We start from the raw sequence: 18882 nt of genomic DNA, 5'->3' as shown, positions 1-18882 counted from the left end.
CATAAGTGTCACAAAAATCAGGAATACACAGAGGTGAGATATCCAAAAAGTATGATTCATTTTAAGAAAAGCCTAAAAGTACCACAGAAAAGGTAAGTGATAACGAGTGCTGGCAAGTGTGTGGAGATAAGGGAACTCTTGTGCACTGGTGGTAGGAACATAAATTGGTATAGCCATAATGGAAGACAAAATGAAAGTTCCTTCAAAACATTCAAAGTAGAATTACCATATGATCCAGCAATCCCACTTCTGGGTATAGATTTAAAGGAAATGAAAAGAGGATCTCAAAGAGATATCTGCTCTCCCATGTTCACAGCAGCATTATTCACAATAGCCAAGATATGGAAAAAATCTAAGTGCCCATCACTGGATGAATGGGTAAAGAAAATGTGGTAATATATACACAATGAAATGTTACTCAGCCACAAGAAAGAAGGAAATCTTGCCATTTGTGACAACGTGGATGGACGTTAAGGGCATTGTGCTAAGTGACTAAGTCAGAAAAAGACAAATACTGTATATCACTTATACGTGGAATCTGGAAAAGCTGAACTCATACAGAGTGGAATGGCGGTTGCCAGCAGCTAGGGCGGAGGAAATGGGGAGATGTAGGTCAAAGGGTATTAACTTCTAGTTATAAGATGAATAAGCTTTGGAAAATCTAATGTACAACATGGTGATTATAGTTGATAATACTGTATCCTAAACTTGAAAGTTGCTAAGAGAGTAAATCTTAAACATTCTCAACACAAAAAAACGGTAATGATGTGATGGAGGTGTTGGCTAATGCTAGTGGTAGTAATCATTTTGCAATATAAGTTGTATCAAATCAACACAACTTGTACCCTAAACACACAATGTTATATATCAACTATATATCAATAAACCTGAGAAAAAATTTAAAAGTCTTTATTTTCTACCCTAAAAAACAGAAGAAAGAAAGGCCAAATGGTCAAAATTCCAGAAAAAATAATTTAAGTCTTAAGAAGTAGTTCTCACCTGTTAACATAGATCAGAAACTCCTGGAGTGTCTGTTAAAAAGAGATTAATGGGTCTCACTCCTCAAGTTTCTAATTCAGCAGGTGGGGGGGTGAGGTCTGAAAATTTGCATTTCTAATATATGTCCAGGTGATGTTCATGTTGCAGGTCTCAGGACCACCCTTTCAGAACCACTGGCTTAGGATGACTAGTCACCTACCAAATGAACTCTTTCCTTTAGAAAAATAGGTCTCTGTTGGATTCTCTTAATAATCAGTAAACAAACAAGTATTGAGCTAATTAGTACTAATCAGAGGTATGGTACCACTGTGGTAAAAAGCCTGGATTCTACAGCCAACTGCCTGAGTTCAAATTCTAGTTCTGTAGTTCATTACATGTGACCTTGAACAAGTTCCTTGGCTTCTTTGAACCTCAATTTTCTTATCTATAAACAATGCATGATAATTATAGAACATATAACATGGGATTATGGCAGGACGGAAGGGGCTAGTATATCTCAAGTGCTCTCACAACAGAGTCAGCACATGTTAGGTACTCTGTTATTAGTATAAACTACTAATACTATTATTATTACACTTTCTTCTACTTCTAGAACCATGACTCTCAATCCCTGTGTTAGGACCACAGATACAGGGTCCTGCACTCTTACAGTTGCAGTCTAGCAGGGCAAACACAACTTCTGTAGTTGTTTACAAAGCATTATCTGCTTAAATCAGAGGGTTAAAGCAGGGAAACAGAGAAAAGGCTACAAAATTATTTTAAATTAGAGATCCATCAGTCATTAAAACCATTTCTTTTCTTTTTTTTTTTTTTAAACATTTCTTAAATTGGAGTAGAAACCAATGGAAAAACATTGATTCTGTGTACCGTGCCATACAGCTTTCCTGGAACAAATTATTATGGCTTTTCAAATATAATGGTATCAATGCCCCCAAATTTCTCACCACCTACTATGTGCCATGCACTCTGCACTAGCAGCTACAAAGGTGAATAAATGGTGGTTTCTTCATCCAAAGGGTTCCTAGGTGAGTAGAAGGAAACCAGCTGAGCAATAATTCCAGTACAATGAGGGAGGCACTAGAACAAGTACAGGAACAATGAAGAGGGGGTGTCTAACTGCCCCGGGGAGTCCGACGGCACTAAACAAACCACCTGATGTTTACAATGGGTCCTGAAGGATGAGCAACAATTCCATAAGCAGAAAAGAGGTCGTGGAGGGTATTCTAGAAAGGGAACAGTGTGTGCAAAGACAAGAAGACGTGGACAGGACTGGCTTGCACAGAGATCGGAAAGGTGTCTGATGCGGCTGTAATGCTGGTGTGTGATGAAGAGTGGCAGGAAATCAAGACAGCTCACATCTCGGTTCTGTGAAAACAAAATCACCAGTTTTCCATATAATAAAATTTATTTGAAGCCATTTGGGTGATGGTCAAAGATGAAATAAATGCATCAAGTGATAGTCCGGGTTTCGTAATGTAAGTCTAAAGCTGTCCCTGCACTAGACCCTCCAAAAGGTCAATGTTTTAATGGCAGACAATGGTATTAAGCTCCGTCTACATGGGTCTCATGTACTATTATAGCAACAAGTAATAACCATAGCACCTTGGGCAGCTAACATCTACTGAGTCCTCAGCATGGTCTACTATGAACTTTATGGGGGTTGAACTCTTTCAACCCCCACAATGAGCCCATGAGGTACCAATGAGGAAAATGAAGTGTAAAAACGGTACATCACTAGCTCAAGGTCACACAGTAAGGCCCAAAGCTCGCATGTTACCCTAGCACTCAAACTCAACCACTTCTCCTTGAGTTCTCATTCCTTCCTCCATGAAGGATGACCTCACACCACTACCCATGGAAAATCCAGGATTTGAAGCTTTTCTGGGGGGAAGGGGGGTACTATTTAAGAAAAGGAACACAAAATTATGAACACAATATCAGGTGCAACAATGAATATTTACAGTAAGGAAAAAGTTAAAACAAATAACTGAAGCTTTGGAGCTTTAGATCCCTTTTTTTCTGAGATCAGAAACTCCTCCACAGAAATGCTTCCTGCGTGCAACCCCTCCCCACCTGGAACATTCTACAGCTCCCAACTACCAGCACTCACAAGGGCCCATGCAAGTGAGGGGCCCTGAACCTTAAGCTTCACTGTGTTCACTTTTTGGAAGCCCACCTCGGCCACTGCCTGAAAGTCTCAAACTCTTCTGAGCTTTTAAGACAAAGGCCAGATCTCAGAGCCAGAGGGAGATGGTGAGTTCGCCTACAGGACAAAAAAAGGAGATGAACATGAGTGCAATGTGAGAGGAACTAGGGTTACCATCCATTCTGCCCCGCTAGAAGGTGGGCCACAGCAAGCAACATGGCCGTGGAGCCACGCAAACCCAGGTTCAGATCCAATCTCTGCTCTTTGGTAGCTGTGTGATCTGGAAAATGTTCCTGGAGCTCGCTGAGTCTTGGTTTTCTCATCTGTGAAAACGACACACTGTAAGGAAAGTCAGCTCTCCTCCCTGTGGATGCACCTTTGCCGTGTTTTCTCCTTCTTCTTTTCCTTTACCCCACCCCCACTCTGGGGTGGGTAAGTGAGTCTCTTCTGTGTACACCCAGCATATCCTGTGGGGACTCCATCGGAGCACATCATTCTCTCATGAATTCAGCAAGCACTTTCCGGATGTAAAGACAAAAACAGACATACTACTGCCTTCAGGAAGTGCGTGTCTAGTGGCTAACCACAGCTCCCTTTCTCCACCATGAATGTGAAGCTCCTGAAGGTTGGAGCCATGTCTCCTTCCACCACAGACCCTCAGACATGGGGCAGGTCAACCTCACTGAGAATACTGTGAGCCCACTTCCTGCCCCCCCAACTCTCAGCCAGTGCCTATGCCAGTCTCACCCCGACCGACTCACCCCAGCCCACTCTACTCAGCCCTTCTCTCAACAGGCCACAGAGATGCTGGCCCATATATCCTCTGCATGGCGGGATCAGTGAGGTCTGGTTTACAGGGCACTGGGCCCGCTGCTGGCACTCACCTCCATAACAAAGACTACTGGCCCTGCCAAGGCAAAACAAAGGCGGGCTTCTCCCCCAAGGATCACTTTTCCTTTATGGGAAACAGTATGCAGATCCCTGGTCCTCCACCAAACTACATTTAAAATAGCTTTTGTGCAGGACAGACACAGTGGCCATTTGTGTGTGTGTGTGTGTGTGTGAGTGTGTGTGTGTGTCTGTGTGTGTGTGTGCCAGCAGCAATGAATTGATTGTAATAGGAACAATGTGCACTTCTTCCCACTGCTGACAGAATGGATGACATTGTGTCCTGGGTCGGGGAGGGGGTGGGGGGGGCCCAGCTAAAGAAACCAAGCCTTAAGGATTATTACATGAAATTCTGATAAAAAGCACTTCGAAGACGTTTTCCCATCATCAAAAAACCACACTGGGCAAGATCAGAGCTTAACAGCCAAGAGAAAAAAAAAAAAAACCAAAAAAAAAGAAAAGAAAAAAAAAAAAAAACACCACATTCAATCCCTGAGATCATTTTCCTAAAATAGAAAACTACATATGTTTCTCAAATTTCCCATCAAGCCACTGCAGAGGCCAGACTGCAGGGCTGAATTGGGCCAAAGTAAGTAAGGGAGAGGAGAGAGAAGAGGAGAGAGAGGGGGATGGGATGGGAAAGGGAGTAAACAGAGGAAAATGAGCCCATTCTTCCACGTCACCACATTTCTCTAGCACAATCTAAACTTACAAACACCGCCAGTTTCACAGAACTTGTAGTTAGGGTTGCTTATCGGGCAGCCTTTACTTTGTCAAATTAAGACACATTGCCTTGGATTAGCAAGACTCCTTAAATTCAAAATGACTTCATGGTTGGCTCCAAGTTCAGTGTCTCTAGGGCCAGCCGCCAGGAACATATCCACGGCACAGCCGCCCTCCCCTCTCCATACTGACCTGCCTGACTTTTCCATGGAGACAGCAGAGCAAAATCCCAAGTAGACAGGCTGTCAGTGTTAATTAAAAGTCCAAACACTTCTTTAGAAACTATCTCCATTCTCAATATTTATACAGAATATAAGACTCTAACAGGCAGGGCTGGAGAGGGGCGCAGGAGGTAGAGGGCGGAAATAGGTTTGAATGGCATTTGGAACTCATTAATTTTTAAAAGACAGGCTGCCACCCTATATAGACCCGGAGAGGTTCAAAATGTAAGGAAACCAGGAAGATGAATGAGCCGAAGACTGTTTAGAAAGCCTGGGGAGAGTGCTTAGCTTTTGAAAAGAATAATATCTGGGCAATAATGAGAGCTGACAGTTTTTATTGGTGAATGCGGTTTTGGGCACATTTTAACGATACAGGTTGACAATTTTTTGTATTTAACAAAAGGAAAAGCAATCTTCTAAATGACTTGGGAACAAAGGGCTCTCTGACTGCAATTTCTTAATAACATTTAAGAATTCTCTTCAAAGGCCCTTGACAATGGTTTAGAGAGAAGAAAGGAAAATGAACAAAAGAAAAAAAGAAGGTATGTTGGAAAAAAAAAAAAACTAAACAGAAGAGAGGGGGGAAACGAAGAGAAGAAAGGGTACAGCACTTTAACACCAAATTATATCCCAAAGAGTTGAATTTTAATGTTAGACTTTAGCCCAATACTTTTACAAAGGAATGAGTTTTAAGAAAGAATCCAAAAAAAGAGTTTGGTCAACACCGTGGACATCTGACAGACTCAGGACTTTAGTCCCTGAGGGGCTAAATGGATCACCTAATCCAACCACCAAATTGTGCAGCTGAAGAAACTGAGTGTCTGGGGGCTAAGGGTTGCCTGGCTGGACCCAAGACACACCTTCCAACCTTCAAGCCATGCCACCTCATGTATCTTATGATGTATTATATCCTGAACACTGCCAAGCCCTCAGAGCCCCTACAGTATCATGGGTTCCAAGACCGAATACTGATACCTTGAATCAGGTTGACCGAAACTTAGAAGCAACCCATAATCACACAGGCACAACATATTCAAAAGGTCCAAGAACGAAAATTCACAAAAGAATTCACCAACAGAGGCAGCCAACCTGCACAGGAAACTCATTTATGAGTCCACAAAAACTGAGATGACCTGTCCATCCTGAGGGAGGCCTTCTCAGGTCAGGAAAAGAACCCCGAAACAATGTATGACGTGGGGATGCCCCCTTTACATCTAACTCCTACTCCACCCACTAGTTTCACCATCAAAGTGAGACCTTTCTGGGATTCAGTTGTGTCATCTGGAAAATAAGACTTCCCTACTTTTTTTTTTTTAAGACTTTTATAATTTCAAAACATTTTCAGCAGAAAATATGCCATCATATATTGGTAAATGAGGAATCATATTTGGAGATCATTCCACTCTACCATATTGAAAGAGCAAATGGGATTACATTCTAAAAGTGATTCAAGGTCTCAGAGAAAATTGTTAAGTAAAGGAAAAGTTACATTGCTGCTCAGTTGGAAAATTACAGTCATACTGGCTATCATCTTTCAGGCATACAAAATTCATGTCGAGATGTACACAGCAGAAATCTAAAAATAAATAAATAAATAATAACAAAAATTGAGCCAATTCAGACCAGTCTTTCTTAATGAAGGAGGTGCATCAGAACTACCCAAGGTCACATATTTTTACCTCCTTTGTCCCAAATGACAAAGGTGGGGGTTCTTAACCTTTTCTATCCAGATTTGCTTTACTGGTGGAAAGTGATAGAAGAAACTTGAACCTTCCTCCAAGTTTGCCTCAATGTGGCAGACAAAGAGGGACAGTCAGTGATCTGATCCTTAGGCGTTCCTGCAGGGTAGCAGGAGCATCTGTGCCTGGATTCTGATGTTTCTGATAAGTAAGGAGGAGAAGCCAGGACAGGATGGTAACACCTCATTCCCCCGCCTGCCCCCTGATTGGCCCAGCGTATTCCATTTTCTCCTGCCCTCCCCAGACTTTTAGTTTCTGAATACCGACCTGTCTGCCATCTCCTGGCACCTACCCATTTCTTCACACCCACAACAGCTCTGAGACCTTTGGTGACACTCACACTCTATGACTCACTAGACCCTCATCACAGCCACAGGAAACCAAGACAAAACCCCCCAAAAAGGGAGAACAGTTGTCAGTTGGGTGATTTGGTTTCTAAATGGCCCATCCTCCTTCCCCCACTTGCAAGCTGTTTAACTAACTGTAGATTCACCTTAACATTTAAAAATAAAAATAAATAAAAAATAAAAACTGCAGCGGAAGATAAATGGAAGTAGAGCTTCTTGTGCATTACTACTGTGTAGCACAACAGGTTAGAGGTTTCACCCACGGTGCTTCATTTTCTCCACAGAGCAAATGCATGTTGTTCTTGTCGTCCTTCAATCACAGGAGGAAACTGGGATTGAGAGGAATAGAATGACCTGCCCAAATTCACCCAGCTGTTAAGTGGGACAGTAAAACACTGAGCTAAGGACTGTTTGGCTCCAGCTCTTGCATGAATCTGAATAAATAAATGTGTACTAACTACTACTAGATTAGAGAGAGGATACCTTTTAGGTTCTCTCTCTCTCTCTCTCTCTCTCTCTCTCTCTCTCTCTCCACACACACACACACACACACACACGCACGAAACAAGCGAATGAGTGAGTGAATGACCGAAATTGTGAGCTAGAGTTGCTTCAAACTATACCTCCTCCATGACCTCCACCTCCTTCATTTTCTCCTTGTCATTATCATAAGAGGATTATAAATTAGTATCTGGGATATTATTCAATGTAATTTACTGAAAAAAATGTCTTTTTACCTGCCCGATATTAATTATCTGTTTGTTCTTTAGCAGTAAGACAAACCCAATTTTAGGGTTTCAGGTAGCAACACATTCAGCTAAAAGCCTTTTTTACCCAATCTCTGTTCTATTGAGGTAGGACCATAAATCTAAGTGTCGGCCAATGATATGCAAGCAAAAGTATTATGCAAATCTTCTAAGAATGCTGTTTAAAGAAGGCTGACTCAGATGTGCAGTACGTCCTTTACATGCACTTCCCACCTTCCTTCTGTCTGCTACATGAATGTGGACTTGATAACACTCTAGCAACCATCTTGGACCATGAGGTGACCTTGAAAATGGAAGTCAGGGCTTTAGATGGTGACATAAAAATGTCAAAAGAGCTAGAGTCATTGATGACTCCATGCAACTGGCAAAGTAATCCAGGACTCCATATATCTAGATTTATTTACAGAAGGCAATGAATCCTTGGTGTTTCAGCCACTGTTATTTGGGATTTTCTATGATTTTTATTATTCATCAGTGAAGAGATAAGGACCATACTTCCCATCGAGAATGAGAGTACTTTTCTCTCCCAAAAGTAAGGGTGAAGGAAATCTAATATTTATATGCCATTTCTCAGCACTATTAAATGTCCTAAAAAATAAGCTGATGTGAGAGGATAACTGAATCATCCTTCCTAGAACCCAAAAGAACTGTTTTAGATCATTGTTCTGAGAAATCATCCTTCAATATAATCATAAAACAATGGAAATCAAATAACTTTAACATACTCCTACAGCATATTAGGAATAACTATGGTTTCCGCCCCCCCAAGGACTCTTTGATTCCCACTTTGATTTCCCTCTACCTGGGGAATCCCTATCAAGTTTCAACCAAAATGCTATCAAAAATGCTATCTCTACAATGATCTAAAGTCAATCAATTTTACTTTGATTTAATAGGTTCCTAACATTAAAATATTATGGTATACAATTCATATCTGAATTTTTGTATGCCATAATTTTGTATGCCAAAACCACACCGATTACCTACTTTACAACTGCAAGGATGACTATAATTTTTTAAAAAAGGAAAATAAGTGTTGGTGAGGATGTGGAGAAAATGGAACCTTCATACATTGCTGGTGGGAATGTAAAATTGTGCAGCCACCATGGAAAATTTTGGTGGTTCCTCGGAAAGCTAAACATAGAACTACCATATGACCCAGCTATTCTACTCCTAGACACAGAATTGAAAGCAGAGATTCAAACAGATAATTATATATCAATGTTCATTACAGCATTATTCACAATAGCCAAAAGGAAGAAAAAACATGAGACCATCAACAGAAGAATGGAAAAGCAAACTGTAGCATATGAACACAATGGAATATTATTCAGCCATAAAAAGGAAGGCAACGCTGACACATGCCACAACATGGATGAATCTTGAAAACATTATATTAAGTGAAATAAATCAGACACACAAAAAAAACAAATACAATATGATTCTATTTAGATGAGGTATCCAGAATGAGCAAATTCGTAGAGTAGATTGTACAATTCTTGGTAGTAGAAAGATAAGAGGTTAACAGGGGCTGAGGCAAGGGAAGAATCAGAAAGTATTGCTTAATGGTTACAGGGTTTCTGTTTGGGGTGAAGTAAGCTTTGAAAATAGCTAGTGGTAATGGTTGTTCAATACCAGGAATGTAATTAGTGCGTCTGAACTGTATACTTAACAATGGTTAAAATGGTCAATTTTAATACATATATATATACACACACATATATATTAAATATATATGTATATATATAACTTATACATATATTACATTATATTTATGAATTGTAATTATATATGTATATATACATACATTAAATATATATGTACACATATATAACTACAATTCATAAATATAATGTAATACATCAAAATCATTGAACTTTATGCTTTAAATGGGTATATTGTATATACGTGAATTATATCTCAATAAAGCTGTTTTTTTTGTTTGTTTGTTTGTTTTCAATGAAGTCTTATTTCAAATACGCAACTGAGAAAGGCAGTCAGGAGGCCAAGTACTGAGGAAGGGGTGTCACCAGAGGCAGATGTGACAGTGGGACTTTCTCCCTCCTCCTCCCCATGCTGCAGCCTTGGCCCATGGAGAATAAGACTGCCACCCCTTTCTCTCTCCACTCAGAGCAGCACCAGAGGAAGCACAGCTGACTTTGCACCCCATCCTCTTACTTGATTCTCTCCAAAGAGGTAATGAAATTCATCTGATCATTGAGAGACTGGAATATATTAAGCCCCATTTTAAGGATCACTGTGTTAAAGATAAGATGGTAAGTGAGGCCTAGAACATCAAGGCCACTCCGTCAGTATCTATGCCCATGGGCAACCCACATGCCTTGGCTTCAGGTAAGCACACCTGGGCAGGCTCTGCATTCATGTGACTGACTCAGCTACTGGACTTGAGATCTGGTTGATGTATCTAGTCCTCCTTCCCCCATATATGTTACATATTCCTAAACATGCAGGTGCTGTTTAGCCTCATTCCTGAGCTGTTATTATCTACCCAGTATACCAGGAGTTCTATACGAGTACACTGGCGATTAAAGAATACCTTCTCATATAATGAGGTACTTTTTTTTTTTTAGCTGAGCTATCCTGCCACCTGTTGGTAGCTCAGCGGCTGCTCAGCTCGGGCTGGGACTGAACCGCTGTTGCTCAGAGCTCAAACTCTTGAGCGAGCTCTTAACCAACTGAGCCACTCGGCCGGCCCTAATGAGGTACTTTTTATTCTTCATTTAGCTAATACACTTTGTATGTAGTCTATCAGTCAGGATCCCAAAGGTAAGGAAAAGTGAGGGGCACTTTGAGTCCTTTACAATAGGGACACTTGTTAGGGGGTTAAATGATGAGGATTAAGGCTAATTGTCCTAAGTGGCACTGTGGTTATATAAGAAAATGTCACGCTCTTGGGTGATCACATTGCAGAATTGAAGAGGGAAGTACGTGATGTCTGACATTCATTTACAAGTGGTTCAGCAAAATAAACACATGCCAGTATATGCATGTCAGAGGTAGAGCACTCGAGAGCACAAATGTAACACAATGTTAATAATTGATGAATATAGGTAAAAGATGTGGTGTTCAATACACCATTCTCTCAACTTTTCTGTAGGTTTAAAATTTTTTCAAAACACCTGGGGAAAATACTAAAACACCAAAAAGTGAGATCTTACCAATATTTAAAGAAACACTGAAACCCATTATTAATATCAGTAACTGACATAAACAGGTAGTTGATATGTGTAATACTAATTGACATAATTACTAATTGACATTAATTGACATAAATTAATAAGTGGTTGATGAATATAAGAAAAACTGCATTTAATAATCAGGAATGCAAATTAAAGATACCATTTTAGGTTTAAAAACTTGACTAAATTAACACAGACATAATTGTTATAATGTCATAGGATAGAATATTATACAGGTATCAAAAATATATTTTTGGATAGCATGTATTGATATAGAATATACAATAATATATTAAGTATAAAATAAGTTGCACAAGTAGATTTATAATTTAAAAAATGAAAAACAACAAAGTCTAAATAAAGTTATTTTTGAGTTCCTGGAGATTATATTTGGAAAAAAACTACAGACCTGGATCAATAACCCAACAATAAATAATCTTCTGACAGGAGAGCAAATAACCATGAGAAAAACAATACTACAATAATATATCTTATAAACCCAAAACACAAAGAACCATATAAACCAGGGAAATAATTGCTACTTTAAAAGGGATTACAGTTTCTAAAAACCATAAATGCATCTCTTTAACATAGAAGATAGGATATTTACTGACTATTTACACAGAATTTGACATAGTGTAGTGAAAAAAAGAGAGAAGAGAAAATATGTCATGTAAAGAAATATGAGATTCTAGAAATTCAGTCTTGTTTTTCCATGTCATAGAAATGTCTCAGAATTTCTAACATGTAACTTCATAAAAAAATTTACCAAAGTGTCTCTTGTATATAAGGAACCTGGTCATCAATTTCTTTTAGTCCAAAGCAATACAAATAAATGGGATAAGAACAGACAAATCTCCCATACAAAATAATTCAAACTAATATATGTAGCTACTCCGCCCCAAGGAGGTGAAACACAACTCCCTATTCTTTAAGTGTGGGCTGTGAATAACAATTTCCTTTCAAAGAGTTTGACATAGAAGGGGAAGAGGAGTAACTTGACAGTGGAGACATCTGATGAACAGTACCTCAGCCAGGTGATCAAGGTCAACATCAAGTCATACTGATCACATATACCCTTGATGTGATATAACAAGAATGGTACTCATCACAGAAGGTCTTTCTTCCCCAAAATATACTATCTACGTCTCATCATAAAATAAAATAAAATAAAATAAAAAATCAAACAAATTCCCACAAAGAGACATGGTACAGCATACGTGATCAGTACTTTTCAAAACTGTCAAGGCCATCAAAAACAAAGTTGAGAAATTGTCACAACCAAGAAGCGCCTAAGGAGGCATGACTAAATATATATGGTATCCTGGATAGAATCCTGGGACAGAAAGAGGCCATTAGGAAAAAACTAAAGAAACATGAATAAAGTATGGAATTTAATAATATATCAGTATTTGTTCATTAATTGGAACAAATGCATCACACTAATTTAAGATGTTAATAATAGAGAAATTGGGTACCAAGTATATAGAAACTCTCTACTGTCATCACAATTTTTCTGTAAATCCAAACCTGTTTTAAAACAAAAAGTCTATTTGAAATTATAATTGAATTTAAAAGGACACACTTTTAAATAATTTATAGAATGCTGCCAACCTTGATAATATATGAGAAAATTCTCTCAGGCCCAAGGGTTTTCCAAGTTCTCCTTCTCCTGAACAGCAGTCAGGCTCTTATCTGTTCATTCAGTTCATCTTGACTATATTCTAATCTTTGTTTTGGCCACTAGGAAGCTTGGAAACAAACCTATCAGTAATAATGAAGAACCTAATAGTTTCTATGAAGCTCTTAGATTCATTTTAGTTATTCTTTTAAAATATTTTCACTCCGTGATTTTTAAAAAAATTTTATCACTGTTTTTATCTTATTTTATTACCAGTCACCTCAAATCTCAGGACTTATATACATATATGAATGTTTTTGTCTGATTATACCAAACTTTATTATTCAAATTCCTGACTTCCCACTTCTCGTGTCACCAAAATTCTGGACAGTTACCCACTCAACACCTAGAATGTGGCAAATTAAGAAAACATTCAGCTTCAGTTCTTGAACTGCAAAATGGTAACACCACCACCTGCTTTAATCCATGGTTTCCAGGACTGATAGAGTTCACATTTGATAACACGCCTAGTGCAGATAAAGACAAGGCATGCAATAAATGATAATTAGCATTATTATTAGTAATAACAAAAACAGCAATAATTATTTTCATTTAAATAATAAAAAGAATAAGAGCTGAATTACAAATTAATTACAGGCCAGGTGGTGATTTTCTCAGTGACCCAGATAAACCAGAATAGCTGCCATATTTTGGAGGATAAGAAAAATAACTGAAGGGGAGGTAAGGGGAAACACGAGAAGAGGAGGAGAGAAAACCAGATAGGAGGAGGAGGAGGAGGACTTCGTACACACTGTCACTGCCAAAAACAAGTCTGAAAGCTTCAAGACAAGGTGAAATCCAATCACTTTTTAGCCTTGACTCCACTAAAATAATAAAAGGGGAAAAAAAAAAAAAAGAAAAGGAAAACCACCTTCTAGCCTTTCTGGCACTCATTTCCCCAAAGCCTCCCAAAAGAATCACAGTCAGAGCCAAATAAACACCAAATCTGAACTTCTCTTTGGCCCGGAGGATGCCAAGTTCATGTTTTACCGCCCAAAGTTTTTTTTGGCATTGGTACATTCAATTTTAGACCCTCATCTTCCTTATTCTAGAAGAGAGGACAATGGGGATTTTCATTAAAAGAACCATGCATTGTTTAAATATTATGTGCCGTACCTTTTATCCACAGTAACTCTAAGACCCTCCTCAATCACCCTGAGAGGATATCCAGATGGGGACCAGAGGCTCAGGGGGCGAAGTAATTCCCTCCAGGTTCTTGCAGACAGTGCACAGCGAAGACACTAAACTCAGGTCAGTCTGATTACAAGGGCTTTCCTCTTTCCACTATGCCAGAAACATAAGACAAAGAATCCTTGAGAAAATCGAGAGAGAAAGGGAACTAAATAAAATAGCTAATTCCTTCAAAAACTTTCTCAGCACTGCACTGCAAGTTGTCCTGTTACCCCACTCTGTCTGTACACTAAACCCATGGAGTGAGTGCTGTCATTATCCAATTGTACAATTGAGAAAGTTCAAAGGGTTTAGTGCTTTCACCCTGATCCTGCAGGCAGAAATAGAAAAGAAAGAACTGAAGACTAAGGAAACAATAGGAGAGAAAGACAGATGTTAAGAGATAAGTGTGCCAGGAAAGAGGCAACCAATCACCTTTGCACGAGGCACTGGGTGCCTGGTGTCCAAGGTCCACAGTCTCTTCTCTAAAAGAGAGGGAACCTGGAGGGTGGCCTCTGAAGGAGCCCGCAAGTACCCAAGTACAGGGCCAAGGGGCAGGGGGAGAAGGATTGCAAATCTGCGCTAACAAAAATAGAATGAGTCAGGAGTGTCAAAGCTAATTAAAAAAAAAAAAAAGTTGGCAGGGATGACTGCACAGCCAATAATCATTTCTGAGCATTAACCGTTCTGCTTCCTCAGGGTGTGAGGCTGTCATGAGGCTGAAAGCCCCCAAACATATTCTTACAGGTCAACAAGAAGGTCTCCATTTCTAAATTCACCAAATTCATGAATCCTTTTAAAATGCTTCCAATCCCTCACAGGGATTGGAAGTCCCATATTACTTTGGGAGTAGAGACCCATATTACTTTCAGGTATATTCTGTTAGGCAACATTGTCCAAAATTACCTGATCACATAACCCCTGAGGCACTTGTTAAACTTACAAATCCCCAGGTACCCCATGGAGATTCCAATTCCCTGGGCTTAAAACTAGAAGCCCTGGGGATCTGTGCTTTGAATAAATAATCAGCTGATTCCAGGCTAGTTTAGAAAAAGGTGGTTTAATAGGACACTCCAATCAAGCTTAAGAAGTAGGTATCACGATCCCCATTTTAAAGATAAAGAGAGTGAGATTCAAAGAAGGACATGCCCAGGAGGCCACAATTGCCGCAGAGTCACAGACTGGAAGTCATATTGTGACTCCACAGTGGGTATGAGTGCCACCATATTTAAATTTATCTGACCCACAGCTAGCTTCAAAAAGCCCACTCTGTGGTATCTTCACATGGCATCAGACACCAGGAAATGGGGGTATAGACTATCTAGCACCATCAGAAACAACCAGGGAGGAAGTCAACACCCTGAATTGAATAATACTCACGGAAAAAGACAGAAAAGCAAGGTTCTCCTACATTACAGTTCTATTTTTGAGTCCTCAAGGTTTGCAGGACAATGGGGTATAGCTGATACCCACCCACACTATTAGCGCTCCTTTGACTAATAGGTCCATCTGGCTAAAAGGATGAAAACATTTATTTCACACTGCACAAAGGTCAAATAAAACCTAGAGAAAGAGCCTTCCAGAAATAACTTCAGACAATTAATGTCACACCAAAAGAGGAATGTCCAAATGAGATCTTCACCCACACACCGACCTCCCCAGTGGTGATAACAGTATAAGGATGACTAATTGCACCTTTAGGGGGAAAGTTCAGACCAGTCCTCCAAAGCCTTTTCCCCCAAACAGGGGAGAGTCCCTGCGCTTTGCTGAGGCCCTCTGTATACACATGTGGATCCCCACGGCCCTGAGACCTCTGACTAATGATCATTTCATTGGCAGCAGGGGAGGATAATCCACATGAAGAATGATGTGCTTGTGAAATACGTCCTCTACTATCTCCTTTCTGGAAGCCCGTGCTGCTGAACTATCACATTCTTATCAACACTCTACAAGAAAAGGTCCAAATCATACAAAATGAGACAGATAAAAAAAGCACAGGGAAAATGGTCCTCCTACTCCCAGCTTCCTGAGTTTAAAGAAAGAGGAAAATGGGAAATATTTAGCCTTCTCTGAGTGAGCGGATTTTAAGGTATAACACCTGCCTCCTTAAATACATGTATTTACATAGGTTTATCTGTCCTCTGGAAATGATCCCATTCCTCACAGATTTGCTCAATACAGATTCTAAATCATTTTTAAAATGAGAAGATTCTGCCCTGCCTGCCACTCCCCCCTTGTGTACCCCCTAAAATCGGAGGTCAGAATGACAACAGACATGCATACTTTGAGATTTCATGCCAGACCTGTCCACATATGTGTGTGTGTATAATAAATATATGTATGTGTATATGTATATACATATACACACACACGTGTGTGTATGTGTGTGTATCTATCTATCTATCTATCTATATATATATATATATATATATATCCCCATGCCTACATCCACTGTTAATTATAGTAGCCACAATTTCACACTCAATGAGTATTTTTTTAATTGTCTCTGCCATGTAGCACATACCTATTTATAACATTCATAATTTATTTAAAGAGCATTGTTGACTTCAGTATATATACTTCTATACTCTGCAATGATTTGGTACATTAATAGAAAAAGCAAAATAGGTTCATAACACACCCATCCACATAAATCACCTTCCTTAACAAATATATTTCCTGCCTTAATTTTAGGGGCCAAAAAAACATTTTTTTCCCTTTTATTCACTATGTAAAACGTGCCTCTGGAAAAACAGATTTCATGATGGACTGTTCACGAATCTCCTTCAAATATGTCCAATTTCAATGAACAGCTTCACCTTGGATACCCACATTCCAGGCCCCACAGGAACAATGGTGCTTGGGTATGTGCAGTGGAGGTGGAAGATGGATTCAAGATGTTTCAAGTATGCAAAATCGCATGCAGATGTACAAACAGTACGTCCAGTCAAAGCGAGTTAAGAAAGCAATATATATACAGACACCTGAGAATGGATGAGCGCAAATAAAATCCAACTTGTAATTAACATACCGTGCTGTGACACCTGTTGCCTTCCACGATAAGAAGTCTGGGAGATCAAAGAAATGTCCCGCCTTATCCCAGCAAGTCTCTCTCAAGTTCTGCCAAATTAAATGTATATTAGAATCAATTATGGGCTTTTTTTTTCTACCCCTCTCCTCTTTCAATAATGTCTCAAAATTTTCAAAACAAACGCATAGCCAGCAATGCCCAATAAAACATCTGTTCAGGGGCTGAGAAGGGGGGTGATATACAAGCAGCAGTACCTATATAGGAAAGAAAAATCGACAATTATTGATCCTTCCAAAACTGACCATCATTTCCCTTTTATCCTTCTTTGCCAACCTGGAGGGGTAGGAAGCACACTCTGTGAAGGTATGCAATCCATCTTCCCCGTGAAAGGCCGGAGGATACATGTCAAGACATATCATAAGGGTTCAAGGCTGAACAGCTGTAAGCTGGGAAGAAAAAGCACTAAGAAACTACTGCATGAAACAGAATGCGTCCTGCCATGTAAAATTCTCCCCACACCAACTGGATCCAAAGGCAACAGGAAAAATGGTCCCTGCCCTCAAAGAACTCCCAATCTAAGCAAAGAGAATGGCACATAATCAAGCTATCCTTGTAAATTTCTTAAACAAATTTCTTTGTGTCTTTCAGTTTCTTCCACACTGCCGATGTAGTCAGAGTTTTTCTTGCCACTGGGCTTTTCCTCTGCTGACTCTGTCTGGAACCTTCATTCCTCACCAGCCAACTGGTTCCCTCCCAGGGTCCATGTCACTCTGCCCGCTTCGGTTAACCCTATCCATCCTTCCCTGGGGACATCTTCCAGGATCTCCTACTCAGGTTAGGTCTGGCTGACATACAACCCATACTAACCCCACTATAATGCATGTAATGTCTCTCTTTCCTGCTAGACTGTAAGCTCTACAGTTTTATGTAAGATGATATCCTATGGCTCCTTCCCTCCCCTCCCCCTACAAAAGACTAGACCCTTAGCTGTGAGGTGGAAACTACGTGACTCCACTCCCCTTACACACTTAACTAGACCAGGGATGAACATGTGACCTAGCTGAGCCAATCAGATCCCATCACCCAGGGATTTAGACTCAGGATCCAAATGGAGTAATTTAACTTCTACCTGTAAACAGAACTGGAAGTGAGATAAAGTTGGAAACTGTGAAGTGGCCATTTTCTCTACCTGGAGAAGTAGAACTTCATAAAGAAAAGAGTAAAGCAGGCAGCAACAGTAGCAAGAAAGGCTTCCCACCACCCAGGCAACTCTCCATGTCCTGGTTTCAATGATCCCCTCCCCAAGAGGCTACAGAAATAAGGAATGTATCATAAGCACAAGGGGACCCTAAGGGCAACACAGCAGAAGTTCCAGAAGAGACATATTCCAGTATCTGCTAGAAGGTGACACATAGCAGGCACTCAATAAATATTAATATTTGTTGAACAACCAGTCACACTGCTCCGTTTCATCTTCCAGCCTTTTGTGTGAGAAATGCTTCAGGCTTTATAAAGGGCTTTCACAGTACTGCCTCCTTAGAAAGATACAAAAGTCCTGGGTGTTATTATATCTATTTTACAGGCATACAACTGGCCTTTATCTACATTTGCCCTCAAATTCTAAAAACTCTTATTTCCTCCTTCCCTCTCACTCCACTATGAACACAGAAACCTGTGCACAGCAGAGAAACTGAATATCACCCCAGGTACAGGGTCTCATTAAAACAACAGTAATAGCCAAAGGGTTCAGATGTAAACTGCCCAATTTCTCTTCTTGTTGTTATTTGTTTAAATTCCTAAGTATTTGGATGAGAGCTTACATCTAGAAATCGCTAAACTTCTTCTGAACCCCCGCGCATGTTAACGCTACACAAAGCCAAACTTACAGTTGGCTAAGTATGTCTAACACGGCTATGGACTAGTAGCATCTTTATACATGAATGGGTCACATCAAAAAATGGTAGCCTTTG

General features: G+C 39.8%; 1 protein-coding gene across 12 annotated transcripts in view; it reads right to left on the bottom strand.

The window, feature by feature from the left end:
- FGGY (FGGY carbohydrate kinase domain containing) overlaps positions 1-18882 on the bottom strand; it is a 415184-nt gene that overhangs the window by 317526 nt on the left and 78776 nt on the right. For 8 of the 12 annotated variants that reach the window (XM_019623668.1, XM_019623671.1, XM_019623666.1 and 5 more), the window contains one exon: positions 16913-17001. The exons of the other annotated variants lie outside the window; for them this stretch is intronic. In XM_019623668.1, coding sequence (XP_019479213.1) covers positions 16913-17001 — 89 coding nt within the window. The remainder of the gene's footprint in view (positions 1-16912; positions 17002-18882) is intronic. 12 annotated transcript variants of the gene reach the window in all.

This window comes from Hipposideros armiger, unplaced genomic scaffold, assembly GCF_001890085.2.
Source record: "Hipposideros armiger isolate ML-2016 unplaced genomic scaffold, ASM189008v1 scaffold_557, whole genome shotgun sequence".
Lineage (NCBI taxonomy): Eukaryota > Metazoa > Chordata > Mammalia > Chiroptera > Hipposideridae > Hipposideros > Hipposideros armiger.
Note: the sequence above shows the minus strand (reverse complement) of the source record. Positions and strands in the feature narration are given on the sequence as shown.